The following is a 26,297-nucleotide window of genomic DNA, read 5'->3' as shown; positions in this document are numbered from 1 at the left end:
AAGAACAGGCAAATGTTGATTTTATGAGGGCAGCCATCTTTTTTGGTTGAAAGGAGGGACAGGGAGCATGAGACACAGTTCCAACTGTCCTGTGTCCTGATCACCCCTCCCAGTTGCTAGGCAACGTGAATAACATAGCAAATCCTATCATACTTTGCACAGCATCAGGGGAAAAAAAAGCCCTGGCAGTTCTCTTTGATGGGTGGAGCTTAGCTAAAAATGCAGCTAAAAATGATGCTTTGGTAAGAAAAACAAAGTTATGATGCTGTGAAACTGTTAAACACCAAGCCTTTTCAGTGCTGCTGAGGAGATTTTTAGTCCAGAGGTTCACTTTAACTATTTTCGCCTTTTGGACGGGACTTTCACGTCCAAAAGGCTGCTGTGCTCCGGCGCCCGCTTCCGTGCAGCCACCCATTAATCCCATTCATCGATCTAAGTCCCCGGTAGGAAAATCGACGGCTTCTTTTCAGAGGCCGCGGTCTTTCTGAAACAAAATATAAAAAAAAAAAAACGAAAAAAAAAAAAACCATATCCTCGTAGTTCGCTCACAGGATAGAAAAACAAAAACTCACTGTGGCCCTCTTGTGGCCAAATAGTAAAAATACATGCACATACATTTTGAATACAAAAAAGACACAAATTACATTTAAAATTAACTGTTTACCCCCCACACCCAAAAATATACCCAAATAAAACTTAAAAAAAAATTTACAATTAAAAAAAAATAAAAAATAAAAAAAAGTTACCTCACCCTGTAGACATACATATACTCTTAATTAATCTCACATGCTAGGGGCTGTGTATTAGCATTTGATAGCCATAAACATGTGTTTGTGCAGGGCAGGGGTCTTCTGGTACAGTCAAGTAAAGAAACATGTTTTAACAGGGATCGGGAGGAATGCTAAAGGCACAAAGACTTGCGAGTGAAATAAAATATGTATAGGACTTGAAATCTTTTTCAAATTTTAAAATCAATCTGTCAGTTCAGGTTTGCTTTAAAACATAGCCATCCAGTGTTCTCCCTAGAATTTGTTTTCCAGCCATGTGGCAGGAAAATGTAGCCCTTATAGAACGGGACAGGAATACGCAGGGACGGTGCTTCCGTAAGGCCAAGGGCCCCACAGCCATCTGACAGGAACACAGAAATCACACAGTACGCTTTTCTCAGACATAGGAAAAGCTTACCCTGGCAGCACCTTGAGGAGGAGGGGCCAGCTAAGACTACAGTGAATATTAATGAGAGGCACACACTAGCTCAGGCATGGGCAAACTTGGTCCTCCAGCTGTTAAGGAACTACAAGTCCCACAATGCATTTGCCTTTATGAGTCATGACTGTGGCTGTCAGACTCCTGCAATGCATTGTGGGACTTGTAGTTCCTTAACAGCTGGAGGGCCAAGTTTGCCCATGCCTGCACTAGCTGCTCCCTCATAGTGTGTGTCAGCAACAGAGAGTGTGAGGAAGTTCGTCTGCTGTACCAGGGTACAGCACTGCTGTCCCCTAGAGGATGCTACCTGAATTACATGATTCATGTTTGCAGTATTGTCAGGCCGGCTCCGATAGGCGGGGAGTGAGGAGGAGAGCGAGGAAGGGAGCAGAGGACAGCCGGGCGCTCATTATAGCTAGCCGGGGGCGGAGCGCCCAGCTAATAGGGCATAGGGAGAACACTGGCCATCCAACTATCGCCTCACCACAGCACAGCTTGACATGATCCATTAATGTTGACCACTGAATGGGGACCCACTAGAGATACATACAATGCAGCTGTGGAATGTGCAGGAACTCTGCAGTACCTGATCTCAAGTGCTTTGATGGCCTCCTGCATCTGGAGATACTCTGCAGCTTTATAGATGTCGCTGGCCTCCTCTTCTCCTTGCAGCATCAGCTTTGCTGTGTATGTAAATTCTATGAGATGCCGGAAGGCTTCATTGCTCACACCTAGAGTAAAAGAATAAATGTAAGATTACCTTCCTGCGGAAAATAAATTATGTAAATAAAAATGCAAAGTGAGTCAGAAGGCCATTTTATTTAGCAGATATGTTGCCTTTAATTCTTAGGCTGCTATTCCACTTGCTATGTGTGCAGCGGTAGCATTGTGCACATTGCAACAACAGAGATTAACATGTAAATCGTGGTGCTAATATGCCACCAGCACATTTTGTTTTTGCACAAGTGCAATCATATGCCTGCATGATTTTCAGTGCGATCAGAGTTCCATTTCGTGCAATTGCAGCGAGTGGAAAAAGCAGGTTTCGGGGTCACAAACACAGCACGATTGCGCTCTCAAGTGGAAAAGCAAAATTGTGGTGCTTCTTTTCCATTACCGCAATCTGTTTTTGCTTGATTTTTTTCACAAATGCGATTGTATGCCTGAACGATTTTTGCTGTGATTGCAGGTGGAGAAGCAGCCTACAATTCCCCATCCTTAAGGCTCATACACACATTAGACTATAGTCTTTGGAAAATGCAAGATCACAGACCAATCTTACCACCCTTCCTGTAGTATGAGAGCCATACTCTACACAGTCTATTCTATGGAGCTGAACTCCACATCAGAAAAAAATCTTTGCAAGATGCTGCACACACAGATGCTGTACAGACACAAAAGATCAGTATCTGCAAAAGATCTGTTCCTGCCAAAAATCCATTCCTGCAAATTGCAATGATAGTCTATGAGATCTGCAGATCATCATACACACATGATTTAACTGACATTCATCTGCAGATCAAGCAATCATCTGCAGATCTGAAAATCCATCCTGGTGGATCTGATCTGCAGATGAATGTCAGTTAAATCATGTGTGTATGATGATCTGCAGATCTCATAGACTATCATTGCAATTTGCAGGAATGGATTTTTGGCAGGAACAGATCTTTTGCAGATACTGATCTTTTGTGTCTGTACAGCATCTGTGTGTGCAGCATCTTGCAAAGATTTTTTTCTGATGGGGAGTTCAGCTCCATAGAAAAGACTGTGTAGAGTATAGCTCTCATACTACATGAAGGGTGGTAAGATTGGTCTGTGATCTTTCATTTTCCAAAGACTATAGTCTGATGTGTGTATGAGCCTTTAGCAATATGTCAGTGAGGATACTCAACATCGAGTCTGTCCCTGAAGATCTTCACTAACAATCCCCCTGCTGGGGAGGCTGGGAATGAGGGAAAGTAGGAGACAACTGTGAACTGCTCCAGCCACAGTTTCAGATTATGATATTGCAGGAATGTGACATTTGTGCAATTCTATTTGTGAAATTAGTAGCTGAATCATGATTTTAAATCAGGTGTCAGGAACCTTTTTGGCTGAGAGCGCCACATTTTAAAATGTTATTCAATGAGAGCCATACAATATGTTTCAAACTGGGACAGTGGGGCTCTCGTCCCTGTTGCCATGGTGATGTGTATACAGTTGATCCTCCAGGTAGCGGAAGCGTCAGACAAGTCTTTAGCTTCTCTTGAGGTTCAGCAACATCAGCAATTTCCCCGAGAGTGGCTCAAATGACAGACAGCCTATTGGGTCAAAGTGTGGGGTTCTCATCCTAGAAACTCACTGGACCTGGCAGGATCAGGATAAGGTTTGACAATTGGAGCAGCTAATCGTTTTGGGGGGAGTGCAAGTAAGTCAGTAGTGAATGCTACAGCAGTAGCGTGCCTACTCTGAAAATTTTACTTACGCTGTCACACTAAGCCGTGCTGCTTGAGCAGTGTAGCTTAGTGAATCAACCCCTGCTGATTTGTATGCGAGCCAGATGTAGCCATCAAAAGACCCACATCTGGCTCCCGGGCCATACGTTTCCTACCCCTGCTTTAAACGGGCCTCAGCACCAAACATATCAAACGAATCTCTCCCTAAAGGAGGTTTGTAAATGGTCGGGGCCATCGAGCATTTAATTACCTTTCGGGAAGCTGCTCCCTAGCCCCACACCAGTATGCAGTCTCCCATCTCGATTCTCCCAGCTGCTGCATGACGCGGCTGCAGTAATATTTGCACAACCCTGGCATTGCATGCTGGGAAATATAATCCCATTAATGGACTACATCTCCTGACATTCATTGCGGCGGCCAGGTCAGTGCAAATATTACCGCGGTAAATCGGAAGCTGCGGCTGGGAGAACCAAGATGGAGGCCCATAGAATCTTCCAGAAGCTTCCGACCTCCTTCAGACCACCGCTTCTTGCCGGGACCCTCTGAATGTTCACGGTCACGCAGCTGCGCTGAGTAAGAGAAGGGCTACTGCACAGGTGCGGCTGTGCTAGTACATGGACAGCAGCATGGCCAAGCACTCCTCTTCTAAAAGCCCTCATCAAAGATGTTCAAGGGGTCGCAGGGCTGGAACGGCGAGGTGGAGGGGAATGGGGGAGACTTCCCTCTATAAAGCCACGTACCGATTTAGGGTACTTTTTCTCTACAGGTCCACTTTAATAGACGTTCCAACCAAACCATGCAGAATGAAATGTAATCCACAGTGTAAATACCTTCAATTTCTACCAAGGGCTCTTCTGTGAAATCCTGGAAAAACTTGTAGAAGAAATGGCTGCAGGCAGCGAGGACGGCTTTGTGGGCTTTGAACTGTTGTCCTGCACAGGCGAGAGAGAGAGGAGGTGTGTGATTATTTGGATGCAGGAACTGTACAGCGAGTTACAACCCTCTTCTGAATAACTGCCATGATGAAAGTACCAATTCTCATATTAAAGAGAACCTGAGGCGGTGCGGCAGATGGGACACAGCGGCATGTTCTCTGCCTCATGACATGCCTCTGCCCCCCCCGCGCTATAACCACCCAATATTGGCAACAAGTCGCTAATCTCAAGTGCAAAGGAGGAGAAGGATTCCCTGCTCAGAACGCCCATTCATGCAGCCACGTTGCGGCATTGATCAGATCGAATTAGCCGGATGCTGATGCTGCAAATCGAGTAAAGTATGGTCACTTCACTGATCCTACTGACAACTTAACATCTAGGCAGTCATCTAATGTCAACACAAAAAGTTGCAGTGCTTTTAAAATATAGTATTAAAGGGCTGCACGGAGCATATGGAGTTACTCCCACCCCCACCGTAAAGAAACAAAATAAACAAAAATAAAATGTTATTGCTAAGGCGCAGGAGTTTATTCATTTTTACTTAGTCTTCTAATGCCCACTGACACCTAGATTTTAGCAGATACAGGCACAGACATGCACGCAACATTGAGCCAAATGCAGCGGAGCAGAGCTGAGGCTTACCATCCACAATTAAAGTGATGTCAGTAAACTGGTCCCGCTCCCGCTGTTCATTCAACCGGTCCATCATAACTTTATAATGGTCTGGAAACTCCTGAATACAGCCCATCGTCTCTTCAGCTTCCATACCTGTGCAGGAGCATACATAAGGGAGAGAAGATGAAATAGCCAAAGAATAACGTAACATTCAATGGAAACAGCATGCGAGTTCCGCTCAGCCATTGTTTTCCTGCACATATACATACACACATACACTGTACAGACCAAAAGTTTGGACACACCATCTCAAAGAGTTTTCTTTATTTTCATGACTATGAGCATTGTAGATTCACACTGAAGGCATCCAAACTATGAATTAACACATGTGGAAGTATAGTAAGTACATAACCAAAAAGTGTGAAACAACTGAAAATATGTCATATTCTAGGTTATTCAAAGTAGCCACCTTTTGCTTTGATTACTGCTTTGCACACTCTTGGCATTCTCTTGATAGGCTTCAAGAGGTAGTCACCTGAAATGGTCTTCCAACAGTCCTGAAGTAGTTCCCAGAGATGCTTAGCACTTGTTGGCCCTTTTGCCTTCACTCTCCGGTCCAACACACCCCAAACCATCTCGATTGGGTTCAGGTCTGGTGACTGTGGAGGCCAGGTCATCTGGCGCAGCACCCCATCACTCTCCTTCCTGGTCAAATAGCCCTTACACAGCCTGGAGGTGTGTTTGGGGTCATTGTCCTGTTGAAAAATAAATGATGGTCCAACTAAACGCAAACCGGATGGAATAGCATACCGCTGCAAGATGCTGTGTAGCCATGCTGGTTCAGTATGCCTTCAATTTTGAATAAATCCCCAACCGTGTCACCAGCAAAGCACCCTCACACCATCACCCCTCCTCCACAGTGGGAACCAGGCATGTAGAGTCCATCCGTTTACCTTTTCTGCGTCGCACAAAGACACGGTGGTTGGAACCAAAGATCTCAAATTTGGACTCATCAGACCAAAGCACAGATTTCCACTGGTCTAATGTCCATTCCTTGTGTTCTTTATCCCAAACAAGTCTCTTCTGCTTGTTGCCTGTCCTTAGTAGTGGTTTCCTAGCAGATATTCTACCATGAAGGCCTGATTCACACAGTCATCTCTTAATAGTTGTTCTAGAGATGTGTCTGCTGCTAGAACTCTGTGTGGCATTGACTTGGTCTCTAATCTGAGCTGCTGTTAACCTGCGATTTCTGAGGCTGGTGACTCGGATTAACTTATCCTCCGCAGCAGAGGTGACCCTTGGTCTTCCTTTCCTGGGGCGGTCCGCATGTGAGCCAGTTTCTTTGTAGCGTTTGATGGTTTTTGAGACTGCACTTGGGGGCACTTTTAAGTTTTCCCAATTTTTTGGACTGACTGACCTTCATTTCTTAAAGTAATGATGGCCACTCGTTTTTCTTTACTTCGCTGCTTTTTTCTTGCCATAATACAAATTCTAACAGTCTATTCAGTAGGACTTTTAGCTGTGTATCCACCTGACTTCTCCACAACGCAACTGATGGTCCCAACCCCATTTATAAGGCAAGAAATTCCACTTATTAAACCTGACAGGGCACACCTGTGAAGTGAAAACCATTTCAAGTGACTACTTCTTGAAGCTCATCAAGAGAATGCCAAGAGTGTGCAAAGCAGTAATCAAAGCAAAAGGTGGCTACTTTAAAGAACCTAGAATATGACATTTTCAGTTGTTTCACACTTTTTGGTTATGTACTATACTTCCACATGTGTTAATTCATAGTTTGGATGCCTTCAGTGTGAATCTACAATGTTCATAGTCATGAAAATAAAGAAAACTCTGAACTTTTCTCTGCAGAAAAACCATAAACAAAGAAGAAACAATGAAAGTTGAGATAAGAGCTTCAAAAGACAGTGCTGTCCAGGACTTCACAAAGACGCAGAGCTCAAAGAAGCTCCTTTGCATAGATAAGAACTTAACCTTCCTGGCGGTAAGCCCGAGCTGAGCTCGGGCTATGCCGACAGAAGGCACCGCTCAGGTCCCACTGGGCCGATTTGCATAATTTTTTTTTTGCTACACGCAGCTAGCACTTTGCTAGCTGCGTGTGCAATGCGATCGCTGCCGCTACCCGCCGATCCGCCGCGGCCGCCCCCCCAGACCCCGTGCGCTACCTGGCCAATCAGTGCCAGGCAGCGCTGTGGGGTGGATCGGAGTCTCCTTTGACGTTACGACGTCGATGACGTCAACCGGCCCGTCGCCATGGCGACGGGGAAGCCCTCCAGGAGATCCTGTTCTTTGACTGGGGGGATGCCGCTGAGCAGCGGCTATCATGTAGCGAGACCTCGTCTCGCTACATGGGAAAAAATAAATAAATAAATGAATAAAAAAAAAATGACTTTGCTGCCCCCTGGCGGATTTTGATAAACCGCCAGGAGGGTTAAAGAGACACTGAAGCGGGAAAAAAAATTATGATATCATGAATTGGTTGTGTAGCAGGGACAATTACTAGAGCATTGGTAGCAAAAAAATATTCTCATTTTTATTTTCAGTTATACAGCTTTTTTTTTTTTTTTTTTTTTTTTTTAATAACATTGCATCATTCTCTAATACTTGCAGTTTACACATTATTCAGCATTCTAAAAGTTTTTGCAGAACAGGCAGTGAACTTTTGACCTGTCCTGAACGTTTTTTTGCAAAAGAAATACACAATACAGCTCAGATAACCGAATCATAAATCAGAGCTCTCAACTACTTTCAAAGCTGCAGAGCTCAATGGCTATTTGCATAGATAACAACTGGAGTTTAACTCTTCCTGTACTGGAAACAATTAGACTCATGTCTCTGCTCTTAAAGGTCCGTACACACGCCGGACTGCAGGCAACGACGGGTCCGTCGTCACCTCCCGCTGGGTGACGACGGATCGCTCAGAGACAGCCGTATCAGTCTGCAGACAGACTGTACACACGCCGGACTGTCGCTGGAACGCCCACCCAGAGGGAGGTGACGACGGACCCGTCGTTGCCTGCAGTCCGGCGTGTGTACGGACCTTAATGCTTACATTTTTTTTCGCTTCAGTGTCTCTAAGTTTCTTAAAGCGGATCCGAGATGAAAAACTAACTATAACAAGTAACTTGTCTATATATCTTATCTAAAGTTTAGATAGTTTACACAGCATATCTAGCTGCAAACAGCTTCAACATTTTATGATTATTTCTGTGATACAGTGAGGTCAGCCATGTTCTATTTGTCACATTATCACAGGGCTGGACATGCCATCAGCTTGCCTGTGTGTATATTCAGTCCCCTCTCCTCCTCATCCCCTCTGCCTCTGAAATATCTGGTTAGTAACCTCCTCCGCCCAGACTGAGCCCTCATAAGCCCTTGCTACATGGGACTGAGTGCCAAGGCACTGTGAAAAGCTGTGGGCGAGGCTTGTTTAGTTTATAGGGAAGTAGAGTATTAAAACAAAAGTATTTGGCTTGTGGAATGCCCTATAAACAATATGAAAGGAACACAATTATGCAATGAGTAAAAGTTTATCTCGGATCCACTTTTTGAATTTGAGCTCACCCTGGTCGCAGCGCTCCACATCTCATCTCTGGCTGAGAAGGCGAAAGTATCGGAGTGATGGAGTGCTGTGGCCAGAGGTGACCAGTGCCAGTTAACCGCCTCTGACGCAAGCAGTATTTGTTTCTATTCTGAACCAGTTCATATTTCAGAAGTTCCTACCTACTCCTTACTAGAGATGATCACAGATATGCAAATATATGCAGTATGAAAATGGACCAGTCAATTTAAACCCAGGTTTAAATTGATTGGTCCTTTTTCAAGCTGCATATATTTGCTTAAAACTTTGCATAATGTCAGAACAATCTGCATCTCATTGATCATTCCTACTCCAGCTGGAAGCCACTGTGTTGTGTACCACTCCATTGTCCCTCTTTCCTGCTCCATAACAGCAGCACATTTATTCTAAATGCTGCACTATCAAAAAATAAAATGTAAAGGCAACCAAGCACCACTGCAAAATCTTTTAAGACTGAACCTCCCCATAAGGGATATTCTTAAAGTTTGGCAATGGGGGAGGCGGAGGTTGGGGGGGGAGAGAATTATTACTTACCTATGGGGTCCTCTGGTCACCCCGTCCGTTTGGGATGCACATCTCCTCAGACTTGCTGAAGTGACCACAATTTGTATGTCTCCGGCACTGTTGTGTGCCCTGTAATGCATGCTGGGACATGCAGTCCTTGACTGCGAGTACAGAAGTGAATTCAAAGTACACATGATCCAACCACCATCACCACTGCTTCAGATCTCACATCATCTTCACACTACCATACACTCCAGAGATTGCTCACTAGTGATCACTAGAGCCCTATTCAAGAAGATGTCCTAGACGGGAACACCTAATGGATCAAACTGAGTGGTAGCTACTGCATTGGTATTGCATTTCTATCCCACATGTGGGTATACTGGCAGCTCTGTATATACTGCCTTCTAATGCTGCCATGTGAATAGAGTGACAGGCAGGAATCATGGAAGTCAAGCCAGTCTGTCTAAATCAGGAACCATCAGAAACCGTTTAGCTCCACTAACAGACAGAGGTAAACAAAGTCAGCCACCACCTTGGATACCTAGCTCTGTTTACAGCTCTAGACATATAGTGCCTGATTCACAAAGCAGTGATAACCCAGTTATCACGCCTAAAAGACTTTAGGCGCGATAACCTTTGCACTAGTCACGTTATCACCGCTTTGTGCTGCTGATCGCGTGCAAAGTTTTGCGCGTGCAGCACCCATAGGGTTTAATGGGCGCTGCGCATGCACTGCATGATTGCGTGCAGGAATTTCACGCGAGTTTCTTTTTATCACACCTAAACTTAGTTTAGGCGTTGTCACGGACGGTTGCGGGGCCGCAGGCGCGTCCTGGAACCGCCCGTGAAGAAAAGAACGATCGCACTCGATTCCCTGCATCGATTGCGCTTCAGATCAATAGAACCAAGATTTGATGTGTAGTATCCCTCTGCCTAGGAACAGCTGGGGGATCTGTCTTAGCTGAGTGGAAGCCTGGGGGGGGGGGGGGGGGGGAGGTGTTAATTAGCTTGAACATCTTCCCTGTGGAAGGCACAATTTCCCTTTCTGGTCTGGGAACCAGGTGACACCTAGCTGATCTCATGTAGATGTTAATTAACCAAAGGGTGATCAGGATGCCTAGGTGCAGCCAGGCAGGCTACGAATCTCCGGGAGGTCTTGACACCTTGCTCACTGGTAAAGATCAAAGGGAAGTCAGCTGTTAGCAGCTAGAACACATCCTGAATAAACCTGAGTCTCATAGCATAATCCATAACTTCCCAGATCGGTCATATTTCTGGGGTTCCTGAGATGGCAGCTTCGCCAAACGTGGGGGAAGTGTAGCATGAGTCCCGATGCTGGTTCTGAGGAAGTTTCAGAACATTCTGAGGTAAGGACTGCCAGTTAGGCAGTTTAAAAAAGTGCCCTGATGATACCACAGGGGTCCCACCCCTCATGTCGGGTATCAGGGCGCTGGGTAAATCGAGACCGACCTGAAAATATTAGTAAATCTGCCCTGACCTGTACGGTTCTGTGAGATAGAGCCCATATATGGTTAAGGCATGATTTCTGGTCTCCAGGACAAGGGGAGGACTCATCTCATGTTCTAAGGGGGTGTGTGGCCCCGCCCTCACTCCCTCCTACTGAATCAGGGGCATAAGAATGGCAGAGGAGCCAAACTCAGTGTCCTCCACCCTGAAAACATCTTGAACTCATCGGTGCCAGCTTGAGGATATGCTGGCATCCACCTGGTCTGAACTCTGAACTTTGATTGAAACCCAGAACTCTGTTTTTCCCACAAAAAGGACATCTTTCCAGGAACTAAGTATTTTTCTCCCTTCTTTTATTTTTTATACTGGCTATTACTGTTTTAATAATTGTTGATTTTAATAATTGTCTGTATATATTAATTATTTATATTGCGTGAATAAACGACTTTCTCCAAGTCATTCACTGTCCGCTACCCTGCTTATCAGCACACACAGAACTGATCCCAGGTCTCTGAAGATACGCTACTGTTTGTTCGTTGTTGGCTAGACAGAATACCGTGTGTTTAACCGTTTTATTCGCAGGACTAGTCAGTCAGTTAGTGGGCTCCACGGTCCCATGGTAACCGCGGTGGTGGCAGTTTACTCTGAACCAGTGGGTGACGTTGTAATTATAGTAGCTCTAAAGATCAAAGTGGTAGGTGTGGCACGTCCCATTCAGTGAGTGAGGAACACAAACAATACCCTCACAGTCCAGCAGGTCTGCACTAGCTACACTTGAATCCACTGACACTGGCCGTGTGCTCCGCCAACACCAGGAAGAAACAGTACAAGTAATGATTGAAAGAAAACAAAGGCGTGCACCTTCCGTCCAGGGTTTTAATCTCATGTAGTGACAGTGGTACAAGTCAAAAAGTACATCTCAGCGTGTCAGCGTGCAAAATCCAACATGAGGGGTGAACATTGATGTGAAGCTTACGTGTCCATCCAAATGGCCGGTCTGTGGAAAGGAGGTGGGTGGGAGGCACAGAGGTGGCGAGCGACGGCCGTTTTGCGTCTCCTGACGCTTGGTCACGCTACGTGCCACTAATGGAGGAAGGAGTGAACGGCCGGAGTTAAAGACGAGAAACAACTCCCGCCCCTTCCGGCTACGTCACTTCCTCCTCGTGAGAGCCCGTTGGCCTGGAAACGGGGACGCTACTGCCGGGGACCCAGCGGGGCGGAGTGAATAACTCCATCCTTCAAAACGAGACCACCCCCGCAAACAACACTCACGCTTATGGTGCTGTAACGAGTCGGTGCTACGTGTTCAGTAAGCGGCCGGTGCTCAAAAAAGGCACATCCGCCGCCACTCAAAACGCATCTTAACCAGCTGGGCGGTATGGACGAGCTCAGCTCGTCCAGTACCGCCGGAGCCTGCCGCTCAGGCCCTGCTGGGCCGATTTGCCCCAAATAAAGTGCAGCACACGCAGCCGGCACTTTGCCAGCCGCGTGTGCTGCCCGATCGCCGCCGCGAGCAGCGGCGAAAGAGGGTCCCCCCAGCCGCCTGAGCCCTGCGCAGCCGGAACAAAAAGTTCCGGCCAGCGCTAAGGGCTGGATCGGATGCGTCTGACGTCAGGACGTCGGCTGACGTCCATGACGTCACTCCCGCTCGTCGCTATGGCGACGGTGTAAGCAAAACAAGGAAGGCCGCTCATTGCGGCCTTCCTTGTTTATTCTGGGCGCCGGAGGCGATCGGAAGAACGCCTCCGGAGCGCCCTCTAGTGGGCTTTCATGCAGCCAACTTTCAGTTGGCTGCATGAAATAGTTTTTTTTTAATTTAAAAAAAACCCTCCCGCAGCCTCCCTGGCGATCTTATCAGAACGCCAGGGTGGTTAAACGCACCATTCTCGTAATAGAAAAAAGAGCAAATCAATAACTATAATTGTTAATACTAGCGGGGGTAGCCCGCTGCCTCCCCTTACGAACGCCCCCACAGCCAGAACACTCCGGGAAGGGGTGACTCAAACTGTAAATATTGTGATAGTGCCAATAAAATCACAAAGACGGGGATTACCACATGGCCAATAAAAACATCAAAACTAACATACGGACGTGGCTAGATTCCTGGATATTAGAGGAACAAAAAAGGGGAGAGATACACAGGGGGGGGGGGATGCAAGTCCATGCCACCAATCAGGCGGGGCATAGGGGGTGGAGCTCATTATAATAGACCACCTTAAACAATTGGATGGACCAAAAGGAAGCACCTAAACTTCACATCAAATTTCAAATTCAGAATTTATAAGCCGACAACCCCCACACATTCCACACTTTAGACAGGTTATATTGACACCTAGGCAAGCCTATTGGTGGCAAATTACATGGCCCCCCCAGAAATAGAATACACACCAGAAAACAATACAGGGATAAAACATTAATAACTTCACTGAGTTGCCAGCATATTGTTGCCTAATATATGGCATATATGAACCCAGTTGGCTTATGTAAAGGCAAATACAAACTGTCGTCAATCACAAAAAAACCTTTTTAGGGGTCTAACATACAGGACAATTCTGTTTCATCGTTCAACCCTAAAGGCCCCATCGCTTCCATTCTCAGAATCAATCTCGTCTCCTTCCTCAAAAGTAACCTTTCTCTATCTCCCCCTCTCCGGGGTATATCCTGTTTTTCCAGGGCTGCAAACTTTAAATTAAATCTGTCAGCATTATGGTCATTTCTCATATGTTCAATCAATCGTGTGCAGCCTTTTCCTGATTTAATTGACCCTATATGTTCTCCAAATCTTGTCTTCATCGACCTAGTTGTCTGTCTGATATAGAACTGGTTACAGGGACAGATCATAACATAAACGACAAACTTCGTTTGACAGGTAAAGAATTCCCTAATCTGGAACCGTTCCCTTCCCACCTGGATATTTTTGTGGGTCAGTAGCTTATCGCACCATTTACACCGGCCACATTTGTAATTCCCACAGGGCAGAGAAGAATTAAGCCAGTCATTATTTCCAGGCGAGACGAACTCACTGCTGGTCAGGATATTACCAAGTGTTGGGGCACGTCTAAAGGCTATCCTTGGAGCCTTTCCTGCAATCAGACTCAGATCAGGATCTCTCCTGACCATGGACCAATTTGTATATATGGCCTTCCTGATACGATTAGCCATCGGTGAAAAATCAAAGGTAAATGTGGTTCTATCTGAACCTTCAGCAATAATTTTTTTAGGGGCCAAAAGGGCACTCCTACTTTGCTTTGATGCTCTCATTCTCGATTTGGTCAGGAGGTCCTGATCGTAGCCTCTTCTCCTAAACCTGGCAGTGAGCTAGTCAGCCTGTACTTTAAAATCACATTCCCTAGCATTATCGCATTTTAACCTAAGGTACTGTCCATAGGGGATAGCATCAATGACCGAACCCGGATGGAAGCTGTGTGCATGCAATATAGAGTTGGTGGCCGTACTTTTTCTGTAACCTTTAGTAAACAACCGGCCATCTTCCACCACCAGCTTCACATCCAGGAATGCCATTTCTTTTTCATTAATCTCATAGGTGAATTGCATGTTCACTTGGTTGTTGTTGAGATAACCCATAAAGTCTACAAATTCCCCTTCTGTCCCCGACCACACCACCAGGATGTCGTCCACGTACCTGGACCATCGTCTAATGCACTTTCGGAATGGATTTCCCTCAATAAGCACATGAGACTCCTCCCACGCCCCCAAAAAGAGGTTTGCATAGGAGCATGCCACGGGGGTCCCCATGGCCGTCCCCGACACCTGGTGATACCAGCCGCGGTCAAATAGAAAAGCATTATGCGTCAATATAAAGGAAAGACACTCCAGGATGTAGCCGACATAGCCTACATCTTTACTGGTTCGTAATAAATAACGTCTGACCGCGGCAACACCTAAATCGTGGGGGATCCGGCTGTACAAGCTGACCACATCAATCGTGGCCAGCCTGTCACTCGGGACCCACGTGGCATGCTCCACCATACGCAACACCTCAAGGGTGTCCTCAAGATAGGACGGTACTCCCTTCAGAAGGGGACGTAGGAGGTGGTCCAGGAACCTGGACAACCTCTCAGTGAGGGACCCACAGCCCGACACTATGGGTCGTCCTGGCGGTGCGGTCATGGACTTGTGGATTTTTGGTATGTGATACCAGACTGGTCGTCGCGGATGGAGGGGGAGCAAGTCAGTGGCTAATTTGTTAGAAAGATATCCCTCTTCTACCCCTTTGCGTAATAAAGTACGCAAAGAATTCAGATAACGTGGAGTGGGGTCAGAAAGCAGAGGATGGTATACTTCTGTATCGTTCAATTGTCTTAAAGCCTCGTCTCTGTACTGTGTACTAGATAAAATGACAAGGTTCCCTCCTTTGTCTGCCTTTCTGAGCACCACCTCACGATTCTTCTGCAACCACTTCAATTCTCCCTTCTCCTCCGCTGTTAGGTTGGACCCTGCTTTCTCATAAATTTCTGCTTTAATATCCTTAAGAGTATTCTCAAAAAAATGCTCCAGTGTAGATCCAGGGGTTGTGGGGAAGGGTTGCAATGACCTACATGCCCTAAAGGTGGCAATGTCACCTAGACTCAAATTGTCGGAGTCACCCAGCTCGGGGGTCTGTTTGTTTTCCATCATTAGATCCTCTAACACCTGTAAAATCTCCTCATCAGTGGGGTTCAACTGCACATATGGGTAAAATCCCAGAGTGCTGGTGTCATTTACCCCCATCATTTGAGTATTAGAGGAAAAAAGATTTGAGTTAGTAAACAACCCCTCAATATGTGTCTGTAGGGGGTTTGGGCATAACCCTCCCGTCCCTACTTCGGCACTATTTGTCATTGGGGTATTCAAAATTGTCTGAAGGCTATGCCCTGCACATAGTCCCTTCGACCTAGTCGAAGAAGGGGAGACATCTTGGGGCTGAAATTTCTGCGCGATCACCAACTTTCGCACGGACTTGAAAAGGTCTATTGTAAAGGAGCAGAAATCGAATTCCTGGGTAGGACAAAAGTTAAGACCCTTTTTTAAGAGTATATAACAGGCTTGAGGGATATCAAATCCAGAGATGTTAATAATTTGCAAATCTTCATTTTTCAATTCTCCGCTTTTTTTTTTGACTGGTTTCAAAATGCTGGATCCCTCCCAACTGACCGCTTTCAGCCTTCTTACTAACTCTTCTCCTTCCTCCTCTTCTGATTCTTCTCCCAAAGGGGCTGCTGCACCTACACATTCTCCCTTATTATCTTGGTTATTTGGGCCCTTCTTTTTATCTTTGTTTTTAGGGTTGTTCCTCTTTTTTGGGATATCTCTTGTTCACAGGTGTTTTATTCCCTTTCTCTTTCTCTTCACTATCTGACCCCGAATCCGTGGTCGGGGACAGAAGGGGAATTTGTAGACTTTATGGGTTATCTCAACAACAACCAAGTGAACATGCAATTCACCTATGAGATTAATGAAAAAGAAATGGCATTCCTGGATGTGAAGCTGGTGGTGGAAGATGGCCGGTTGTTTACTAAAGGTTACAGAAAAAGTACGGCCACCAACTCTATATTGCATGCACACAGCTTCCATCCGGGTTCGGTCATTGATGCTATCCCCTATGGACAGTACCTTAGGTTAAAACGCAATAATGCTAGGGAATGTGATTTTAAAGTACAGGCTGACGAGCTCACTGCCAGGTTTAGGAGAAGAGGCTACGATCAGGACCTCCTGACCAAATCGAGAATGAGAGCATCAAAGCAAAGTAGGAGTGCCCTTTTGGCCCCTAAAAAAATTATTGCTGAAGGTTCAGATAGAACCACATTTACCTTTGATTTTTCACCGATGGCTGATCGCATCAGGAAGGCCATATATACAAATTGGTCCATGGTCAGGAGAGATCCTGATCTGAGTCTGATTGCAGGAAAGGCTCCAAGGATAGCCTTTAGACGTGCCCCCACACTTCGTAATATCCTGACCAGCAGTGAGTTCGTCTCGCCTGGAAATAATGACTGGCTTAATTCTTCTCTGCCCTGTGGGAATTACAAATGTGGCCGGTGTAAATGGTGCGATAAGCTACTGACCCACAAAAATATCCAGGTGGGAAGGGAACGGTTCCAGATTAGGGAATTCTTTACCTGTCAAACGAAGTTTGTCGTTTATGTTATGATCTGTCCCTGTAACCGGTTCTATATCGGACAGACAACTAGGTCGATGAAGACAAGATTTGGAGAACATATAGGGTCAATTAAATCAGGAAAAGGCTGCACACGATTGATTGAACATATGAGAAATGACCATAATGCTGACAGATTTAATTTAAAGTTTGCAGCCCTGGAAAAACAGGATATACCCCGGAGAGGGGGAGATAGAGAAAGGTTACTTTTGAGGAAGGAGACGAGATTGATTCTGAGAATGGAAGCGATGGGGCCTTTAGGGTTGAACGATAAAACAGAATTGTCCTGTATGTTAGACCCCTAAAAAGGTTTTTTTGTGATTGACGACAGTTTGTATTTGCCTTTACATAAGCCAACTGGGTTCATATATGCCATATATTAGGCAACAATATGCTGGCAACTCAGTGAAGTTATTAATGTTTTATCCCTGTATTGTTTTCTGGTGTGTATTCTATTTCTGGGGGGGCCATGTAATTTGCCACCAATAGGCTTGCCTAGGTGTCAATATAACCTGTCTAAAGTGTGGAATGTGTGGGGGTTGTCGGCTTATAAATTCTGAATTTGAAATTTGATGTGAAGTTTAGGTGCTTCCTTTTGGTCCATCCAATTGTTTAAGGTGGTCTATTATAATGAGCTCCACCCCCTATGCCCTGCCTGATTGGTGGCATGGACTTGCTTCCCCCCCCCCCCCCCCCCCCTGTGTATCTCTCCCCTTTTTGTTCCTCTAATATCCAGGACTCTAGCCACGTCCGTATGTTAGTTTTGATTTTTTTATTGGCCATGTGGTAATCCCCGTCTTTGTGATTTTATTGGCACTATCACAATATTTACAGTTTGAGTCACCCCTTCCCGGAGTGTTCTGGCTGTGGGGGCGTTCGTACGGGGAGGCAGCGGGCTACCCCCGCTAGTATTAACAATTATAGTTATTGATTTGCTTTTTTTTCTTTTACGAGAATGGTGCGTTTAAGATGCGTTTTGAGTGGCGGCGGATGTGCCTTTTTTGAGCACCGGCCGCTTACTGAACACGTAGCACCGACTCGTTACAGCACCATAAGCGTGAGTGTTGTTTGCAGGGGTGGTCTCGTTTTGAAGGATGGAGTTATTCACTCCGCCCCGCTGGGTCCCCGGCAGTAGCGTCCCCGTTTCCAGGCCAACGGGCTCTCACGAGGAGGAAGTGACGTAGCCGGAAGGGGCGGGACTTGTTTCTCGTCTTTAACTCCGGCCGTTCACTCCTTCCTCCATTAGTGGCACGTAGCGTGACCAAGCGTCAGGAGACGCAAAACGGCCGTCGCTCGCCACCTCTGTGCCTCCCACCCACCTCCTTTCCACAGACCGGCCATTTGGATGGACACGTAAGCTTCACATCAATGTTCACCCCTCATGTTGGATTTTGCACGCTGACACGCTGAGATGTACTTTTTGACTTGTACCACTGTCACTACATGAGATTAAAACCCTGGACGGAAGGTGCACGCCTTTGTTTTCTTTCAATCATGACGTTGTAATTACCCGTGTCTCACAGGCTCCCTTCTGAGTTGTCTGCGGCTAATTCTTAACGGTTCCTGCGCATTGACTGCGACCAGAGTTCGCACGATCCGTGCGCTGGCACCGTTTAGAAGGCTAAGTGCGGTCAGCCACTAGGGCTCCTGTGACAGGCGTGATAAAGGGATTTTCACCAGCGTGCAAACACTTTGCACCGCTTTGTGAATCAAGCCCATAGTGTGGTGACAACAAAACATTTGTAAAGTGCTTTTCTTCCATAGGACCCAAAATGCATAAGCTTGTCTCAGATCAGTACATAGTTGGTTATGTGTTACAGGGAAAAGTTATGTGGTCATAAATGCCAGATTAAACGGTTGGCTTATAAATTTTTTATTTAGAGACTCTGAAGTCTCACAAAATACAGGTTTTTCTTTTAAAAACCTCTGTAACATCAATGCCCTAACTGAAACGCTGCATCCCCTTGCTGAACACTAAATAAAGCACACCACACGCCCGGGGCAAAAATCCACGACTTACCTGGTTGTGGATTTTGCTGCCCGGGGAGGCAGAGCTTAGCGCTGTAGCTCTGCCTCCATGCAGGTCAATCTGCACTGATCACCGCCTCTCCCCGCCCCTCTCAGTGAAAGAAGACTGAGAGGAGCGGGGAGAGGCGGCGATCAGCGCAGATGGAGAGCTGCAGCCCAAAGCTCTGCCTCTATAAGGAAGCGCTCCCCGCAATGTACCGGTGGATTTGGGGTGATTTATTCAGCGTTCAGCCGCGGGGATGTGGTGTTTCAGTTAGGGCATTGATGTTAAATAAGGTTTTTAAAGGAAAAAAAATATGTATTTTGCAAGACTTCAGTCTCTTTAAACACCTACAGGGTGGGAGTTGTCTTGATTAGGTGTAGCAAGGCATTCCAAATGGTAGGGGCAGCATGACAGAAGGCTCTGTGGATACAGTGACTGCTGTGCATACAAAGCCATATAGGCATAGTGCCAGCATAGCCTCCACACATGGGTACAGTGACAGCTATGAATATATGGCATGGTGACAACTACATGTGGGTAGTGGTACAGTGACTGCTGTGTATATAACAGCCATATACTGTAGGCATAGTAACAGCTCTGGATTTATGGCATAGTGGCAACCACACATGTATACACTATACACAGCATCCACACCATATATCCAGAGATGATACTATGCCTTTATATACACAGCAGTCACTATACTCACATGTGGTTGTCACTATGTCCCCATGTACACAGCACTCATAGTGACAGCTCAGGATAGCATGGTGACAGCCACACGTGGTTACAGTGACTGCTGTGTATATGAAGCCATATAGGCTTTACAGTGACAGCTCTGGATAAATGGTGTGGTGGCGACCACATGTTGGTACGTTGACTGTTGTGTATATTGTACCCACATGTGGTCGCCACTATGCCATATATCCAGAGCTGTTACTATGCCTACAGTATATGGCTTTTATATACACAGCAGTCACTGTACCACTACCCACGTGTAGTTGTCACCATGTCATCTATCCAGAGCTATCACTATACCTACGTGTGGACGTTATCTATCCAGAGCAGGCACTATGCCTATATGGCTTTGTATGCACAGCAGTCACTGTATCCACAGAGCCTTCTGTCATGCTGCCCCTACCATCTGGAATGCCTTGCCACACCTAATCAAGACAACTCCCACCCTAGTGACAGCTTACAGTAACTGTCATGTATATAAAGCCATACACCGCCCCTCTGGGGGTGAACACACAGCTGTGCATACTGTATATACAGCCCACACTACAAGCACACAGCTTTAGTCGGATCTGGAAGGCGAAACTCTCCGCTCTGCAGAATGCCCCGCCCCTCAGTCCCTCCACTGGCTGCCAGCCTGAACTTCCCGCAAAGCTGCAGCCAATCAGACGTCAGCTCCGAAAACCGGAAGGCCTAACCTCCCGCCCTCCACCTTATCCACGTTCCCGGGGTCCCATGCGGGAGAGCAGAGCACCGCCGGGGGCAGCGAGCAGCCGCACCTCCTCTCCAGCACCCCGCGGCTGTACAGCCCGCCCTCCACTCCTCTCCCCGCCGCTCACACAAAGCCACCCGGCCCAGCCTGTCAGTGACGGCGCCAGCCGCTATTACGTCATCAAATCGCGCATTAAAAATCTCCCCCTCACCTGGCTAGCCCTTCTGCTGAGTCAGTGCAGGTGCGCGAGCCAACGATCCCGCCCAGCACCGGCTTTCCCGGCCTCTCCTCACCGGCTCCAGCGAGCCCGGCTGTCCGCGGCCTCTTCCTCCCGTCTGTGGATGGCTGTGGGGAAAGGGCGGGCGACTCGGCTTCCCGGCGGCCCCCGCGCGGGAAGTGACGTCATGGCAGCAACAATGGGATTGCAGAGTTCCAGGGAACAGAGGGATTTTGGAGTGGCGTAATGGTCACGTGCCAAGTATAAGCAGAAAGGCGTGGTTTCATGCAAAATAATACACTCAGCTACTGGGATGTGCAGGGCAGGCAGGGACTTGCCTTCTGAAACAGGAGATACCGTATCTGCGATTATTCAGGAGTTATGCTATGGCCGATTCATAAAGCATTCCTTCATGCGAAAATGCTGAAAACAGCTGACTTTATTGAGCACTCAGCAAAATGTCAATTCATAAAAGCTGTTCTTCCGCATGAAAAGCTGACATTCCTGAGCAGTGAGGAAAATTTCCGCCTTATGCAGTGGTTATCTTAACACATGTCACTAAATGTCAATTCATAAAGATTAGAGCAGGTGGTAATGACATGGAGATTACTGACTGCTATGAAGAGGTGATAAGACTGCAATAAGTGCAGGGATGAATGGAGACTCAGCAGAAGCAGCGAGACACCGGTGTAATATCAGATAGTGCAGTCTGGAAGCAGCCTTCCTCACTATCGCGCATGCTCAGTTGGAAGTTAGATATTATTTTCCTGAAAGATCTCCGCACCACGTACACTACCGACATTTTTAGGGTAGGGAGACCCCCCCCCTGATCTAGCTCTGTGCCAAATTGCAGCCCCCGAGCCCCGCTGGTTCCTGAGATTGATTACAGCAAACCTATCTTGAGAAGCAGGGGGGCTTGGGGGCTGTAATTCGGTACAGAGCTAGAAGGGGGGGGGGGGTTTTCCCCTCCCTACCCTGAAAATTTCGGGAGTGTACGCGGTGCGGAAGCGGAGATATTTAGGACGTTTTACGTGGCAGCACAGTTAAATGGGATGCAGGCTCCTACTGCACGCGCAAGGCTGCACTATGTCATAACACCGGCAGCAGCAGAGAAATCGGAACAAGGAAGGCTTCCCTGAATACCCTAGGCTGAGTTTTTAACCTCTTGGTACCTGTTTTTCAGATGTATATTAGCAGGAGATGAACATCACGCCTGGCATGTGCAAAGTTTCTTAAAGTTTTTTTTAAGCTGTGGCAATTAAATAGTGTTTAGAAAGACTAATAGACCGATACAGTGCAGATTCAGGGCAAGGAGAGGCAGTAAAACTAAACATGCTCATTTAAAGGGAAGTTGGGGATGTCTCTTATTGTATTGCTGTTTCTGCACCAGAACAGCCAAATGTAACAAACCAGCCAGCTGCTCATTAATGTAACAACTCCGACAGTTCAGTTTGGTAATTATCGCACCCGTGAAATTGTTTATGAATTAGCACACAGAAGTCTAAAATACCGAATGCGGTATTTTCCCTCCCAGATTTTTTTTTACTGCAAAGCCTTTTATGAATCGAGGCCATTGTGGGAGACCTCATTTGCTCACTCCAACCAGAGTAATTGCAAATACCTTCTGTTTTAATGGCAAAGGTTCTCTTTTGCATAGCATCTTGGGAGGCGTTTTTTGCCACTTTTAGCCCCTTACACACTCCTAGGAGTTCTGGTCCACTATGAGCTTGCTGGGCACTCTGTAACTGGGGTGTCCAGTTGTCTGATTCTGAAGGAACTGCTGAAGTTGGCATTGTGTGGTTGACTGACAGGTACTCAAAGTATGAAATCAGGGAATTAGTGTGAAGGGTAGGATGCCAAGGGGTGCACAGTGAGGGGAGCAGGATTGGTAACATGGAGTGGGGTGTGAGGGGAGCAGGATATAATATCATGGGGTGCACTGTGATGGGAGCAGGATTGGTAACATGAAGTGGGGTGTGAGGGGAGCAGGGTTGGTAACATGGAGTGGGGTAAGAGGGGAGCAGGATATAATATCATGGGGTGCTCTGTGATGGGAGTAGGATATAATATGGGGTGCACTGTGAGGGGAGCAGGATATAATATCATGGGGTGCACTGTGATGGGAGCAGGATTGGTAACATGGAGTGGGGTGTGAGGGGAGCAGGATATAATATCATGGGGTGCACTGTGATGGGAGAAGAATTGGTAACATGGAGTGGGGTGTGAGGGGAGCAGGATATAATATCATGGGGTGCACTGTGATGGGAGCAGGATTGGTAACATGGAGTGGGGTGTAAGGGGAGCAGGGTTGGTAACATGGAGTGGTGTGTGAGGGGAGCAGGATATAATATCATGGGGTGCACAGTGAGGGGAGCAGGATATAATATCATGGGGTGCACAGTGAGGGGAGCAGGATATAATATCACGGGGTGCACTGTGATGGGAGCAGGATTGTTAACATTGAGTGGGGTGTGAGGGGAGCAGGATGTAATATCATGGGGTGCACTTTGATGGGAGCAGGATATAATATGGGGTGCGCTGTGAGGGGAGCAGGATATAATATCATGGGGTGCACTGTGATGGGAGCAGGATATAATATCATGGGGTGCACTGTGAGGGGAGCAGGATATAATATCATGAGGTGCACTGTGATGGGAGCAGGATATAATATGGGGTGCGCTGTGAGGGGAGCAGGATATAATATCATGGGGTGCACTGTGATGGGAGCAGGATTGGTAACATGGAGTGGGGTGTAAGGGGAGCAGGGTTGGTAACATGGAGTGGGGTGTGAGAGGAGCAGGATATAATATCATGGGGTGCACAGTGAGGGGAGCAGGATATAATATCATGGGGTGCACTGTGATGGGAGCAGGATTGGTAACATGGAGTGGGGTGTGAGGGGAGCAGGATATAATATCATGGGATGCACTGTGATGGGAGCAGGATATAATATGGGGTGCGCTGTGAGGGGAGCAGGATATAATATCATGGGGTGCACTGTGATGGGAGCAGGATATAATATGGGGTGCGCTGTGAGGGGAGCAGGATATAATATCATGGGGTGCACTTTGATGGGAGCAGGATATAATATGGGGTGCGCTGTGAGGGGAGCATGATATAATATCATGGGGTGCACTGTGATGGGAGCAGGATATAATATGGGGTGCGCTGTGAGGGGAGAAGGATATATCATGGGGTGCACTGTGATGGGAGCAGGATTGGTAACATGGAGTGGGGTGTAAGGGGAGCAGGGTTGGTAACATGGAGTGGGGTGTGAGGGGAGCAGGATATAATATCATGGGGTGCACAGTGATGGGAGCAGGATTGGTTACATGGAGTGGGGTGTGAAGGGAGCAGGATATAATATAGGGTGCGCTGTGAGGGGAGCAGGATATAATATCATGGAGTGCGCTGTGAGGGGAGCAGGATATAATATGGGGTGTGCTGTGATGGGAGCAGGGTTGACAGCATGGAGTGGTGTGTGAGGTGTGCAGGATTGATAGTGTTATAAATCACCTTTTTCTCCGGCACCAGCAAACTCATCAGCGAGAGTTGCACACACGACTCATCACAGCAAGCAGGAGATAGACTTTCTCAGTTGTCTTCAAAGTATAAGTTGTTTATTCAGGAAACAGATATACAGATACAGTTCATCATATCCTAGCCAAGCAAATCCTCATGTTGCGTTACAGCTGCGTGATTAACTTCCTGCTGAAGATAATCAGGTCCTCCTTATGTAGATACTACGTTACATCTAGACTATGTACAGCATACATTATATCAGATTACATAAAGAAAGGAAATTATTAGGTGTTCCAGTCCGCAAATAGAGAGCATGAAAGTAGGAATCAGAGTGCGCTCCGTTGGTCCCTCCGGCCCTTTAATACTGACTAGGAAAGAGTTAAATGTGACCTCATCTTAGCCATCCCCCAGACCCGGCTATTGGCTTCGACCCCTCGTGGTGTCATAATACACACCTACTCGATTAATATTCAATGCCACTTTTCACTTACTTACAAGAATGTGGTATTTTGAAAATATGGCCTATGTTGATTGTTCTCGTAGTCCATTGTGATGATTTGCTCAGCTGCCTGTGCAGGCAGGCAGCCTTTTGACCATTGTGTAGGTTTGCATGCTGCAGGACTCTGGAAAGAAGAGCTTCTGTCAGTTTTGCAGCTTGTGCTTGCAGAGGAATTTGCATACGTTGTCATGCAAATTGCCTGGCCACATTCATTGGAGGCGTGTACTATAAGTACTATGTCTTTCCCACAATGCTTCTCTGGTCATAAGGATTTCGTCCTATGTAACACTCCTGGTGGGGTGTCAGCCTTACTCTCTGTTTGAAGATCAGCTTAGAGTAATTCCTGGAAACTATGCTAGGCAGATTTCCCTAGTGCAGTTAGGATTGTTTATCTGTTTTGTTTGTCTGTTGCGATTGTCCTGTCCCAGCGGTGGTCGATAGGAAGTCGTTCTGATCTCTGTTCTTGGAGCATAGCTGGTGCAGCGGTTGCTACCAGCTATCTCTTCTGTTCTGCCTCTCTGGATCGCACTAGCCACTTTTCGCTAGCGCTGTGGATCCTTCTGTTCTGTCTCCTGGGATCGCGCTAGCCACTTTTCGCTAGTGCTGTGGATCCTTCTTTTCTGCTACTCTGTACCTGGATCGCGCTAGCCACTTTTCGCTAGTGCTGTGGATCCTATCTCTCGCTTGTCCCTGTTTTCGTGTGTCTGTCTTGTCTGCTACGACCGCTTGCTGGAGGCTCGGTGAGGTAACCGTTAAGCAAGCGTTCGCGTCCTCTGTTTCATGTTTGTCTGTTGATGGTTAGTTAGGCGTGCTTGTCTCTATTGTGCTTATCACGTGGAGACCGCGCATAAACGCGTGCACTGTTGCGAATGAGTGCAGTGTTCGCGGTTAGCTAGCGTTTGTTGTTTTCCGCATCTTCTCATTGTATTAATTGCTGTGCCTTTGCTACCCTCGTATTCTATTCTGATCTGCCTTGTGTCACGTCTGGCGATCGCACCTCTCGCGATCGCGTTCTTATTTCATATCTGCTGTTGTGTGTGCGCAGTCGCGGGGTGGCGACTGGATTGGCGCACACACATACAACCTGTCCCTTTGCTCGTTCTCATTCGCAATCGCCTCTCTTGCGATTGCGTTCTGCGCTTCGTACAATTCCTGTCTGGCATTTGTGGAGGTACAGAGGATTGGTTCCTCTGCACTCCCCAGCGCCATCTGCCGACAGGAATTTCCCTATACAGGTGCGTAGCACCTTTTGCTGGGTGCCTGCAATTACACGCTTGTGGAGGATTTCCGCCGTGTCAGCGCACGCGTTGTGCGCTGATCACGGAGAAAGTTCCACAATCGTTACAGTATGACCAGCCCAACCCAAAACCCCAGTGTAGACGGAATTTCTGATTTGTACGATTTTGTCGAGTTTGGGTCCTGAGTCTTTAAGAGCTTTAAAAGGCTAAATTCAGAGACCAAGGCGGAATTTATTTCTGAATGTGTGAGGTTTTGCCTGAATCCCACCTTTCAGATTTCTGATCCGTCCACGTCGGCTCTTCTGTTTGCCTATGTGCTCTTAAAAAACGATTTGTTCACCTGGGCAAATGATGTGCTAAAAACCAATTCTTGGAATGATAATCTGTATCAGTTTCTTGCAGTGATATTCTCTCACTGGTTTAAACTGCCTGGCTTACCACCT

General features: G+C 46.8%; 1 protein-coding gene across 2 annotated transcripts in view; it reads right to left on the bottom strand.

Annotated features, from left to right (window-relative positions):
* Positions 1 to 20,774, bottom strand: part of ZNF131 (zinc finger protein 131) — a 29,822-nt gene extending 9,048 nt beyond the window's left edge. For both annotated transcript variants that reach the window (XM_068271815.1, XM_068271816.1), the window contains exons 1-4: positions 20,590 to 20,774; positions 5,219 to 5,344; positions 4,472 to 4,573; positions 1,793 to 1,937 (exon numbers count right to left, since the gene is read on the bottom strand). In XM_068271815.1, coding sequence (XP_068127916.1) covers positions 1,793 to 1,937; positions 4,472 to 4,573; positions 5,219 to 5,342 — 371 coding nt within the window. In that variant the 5' untranslated portion in view covers positions 5,343 to 5,344; positions 20,590 to 20,774. The remainder of the gene's footprint in view (positions 1 to 1,792; positions 1,938 to 4,471; positions 4,574 to 5,218; positions 5,345 to 20,589) is intronic.
* Between the last annotated feature and the right edge of the window lie 5,523 nt (positions 20,775 to 26,297).

Source organism: Hyperolius riggenbachi, chromosome 1 (genome assembly GCF_040937935.1).
Source record: "Hyperolius riggenbachi isolate aHypRig1 chromosome 1, aHypRig1.pri, whole genome shotgun sequence".
In the NCBI taxonomy this organism is placed as follows: domain Eukaryota; kingdom Metazoa; phylum Chordata; class Amphibia; order Anura; family Hyperoliidae; genus Hyperolius; species Hyperolius riggenbachi.
This window is presented reverse-complemented; position numbering and strand designations above follow the sequence as displayed.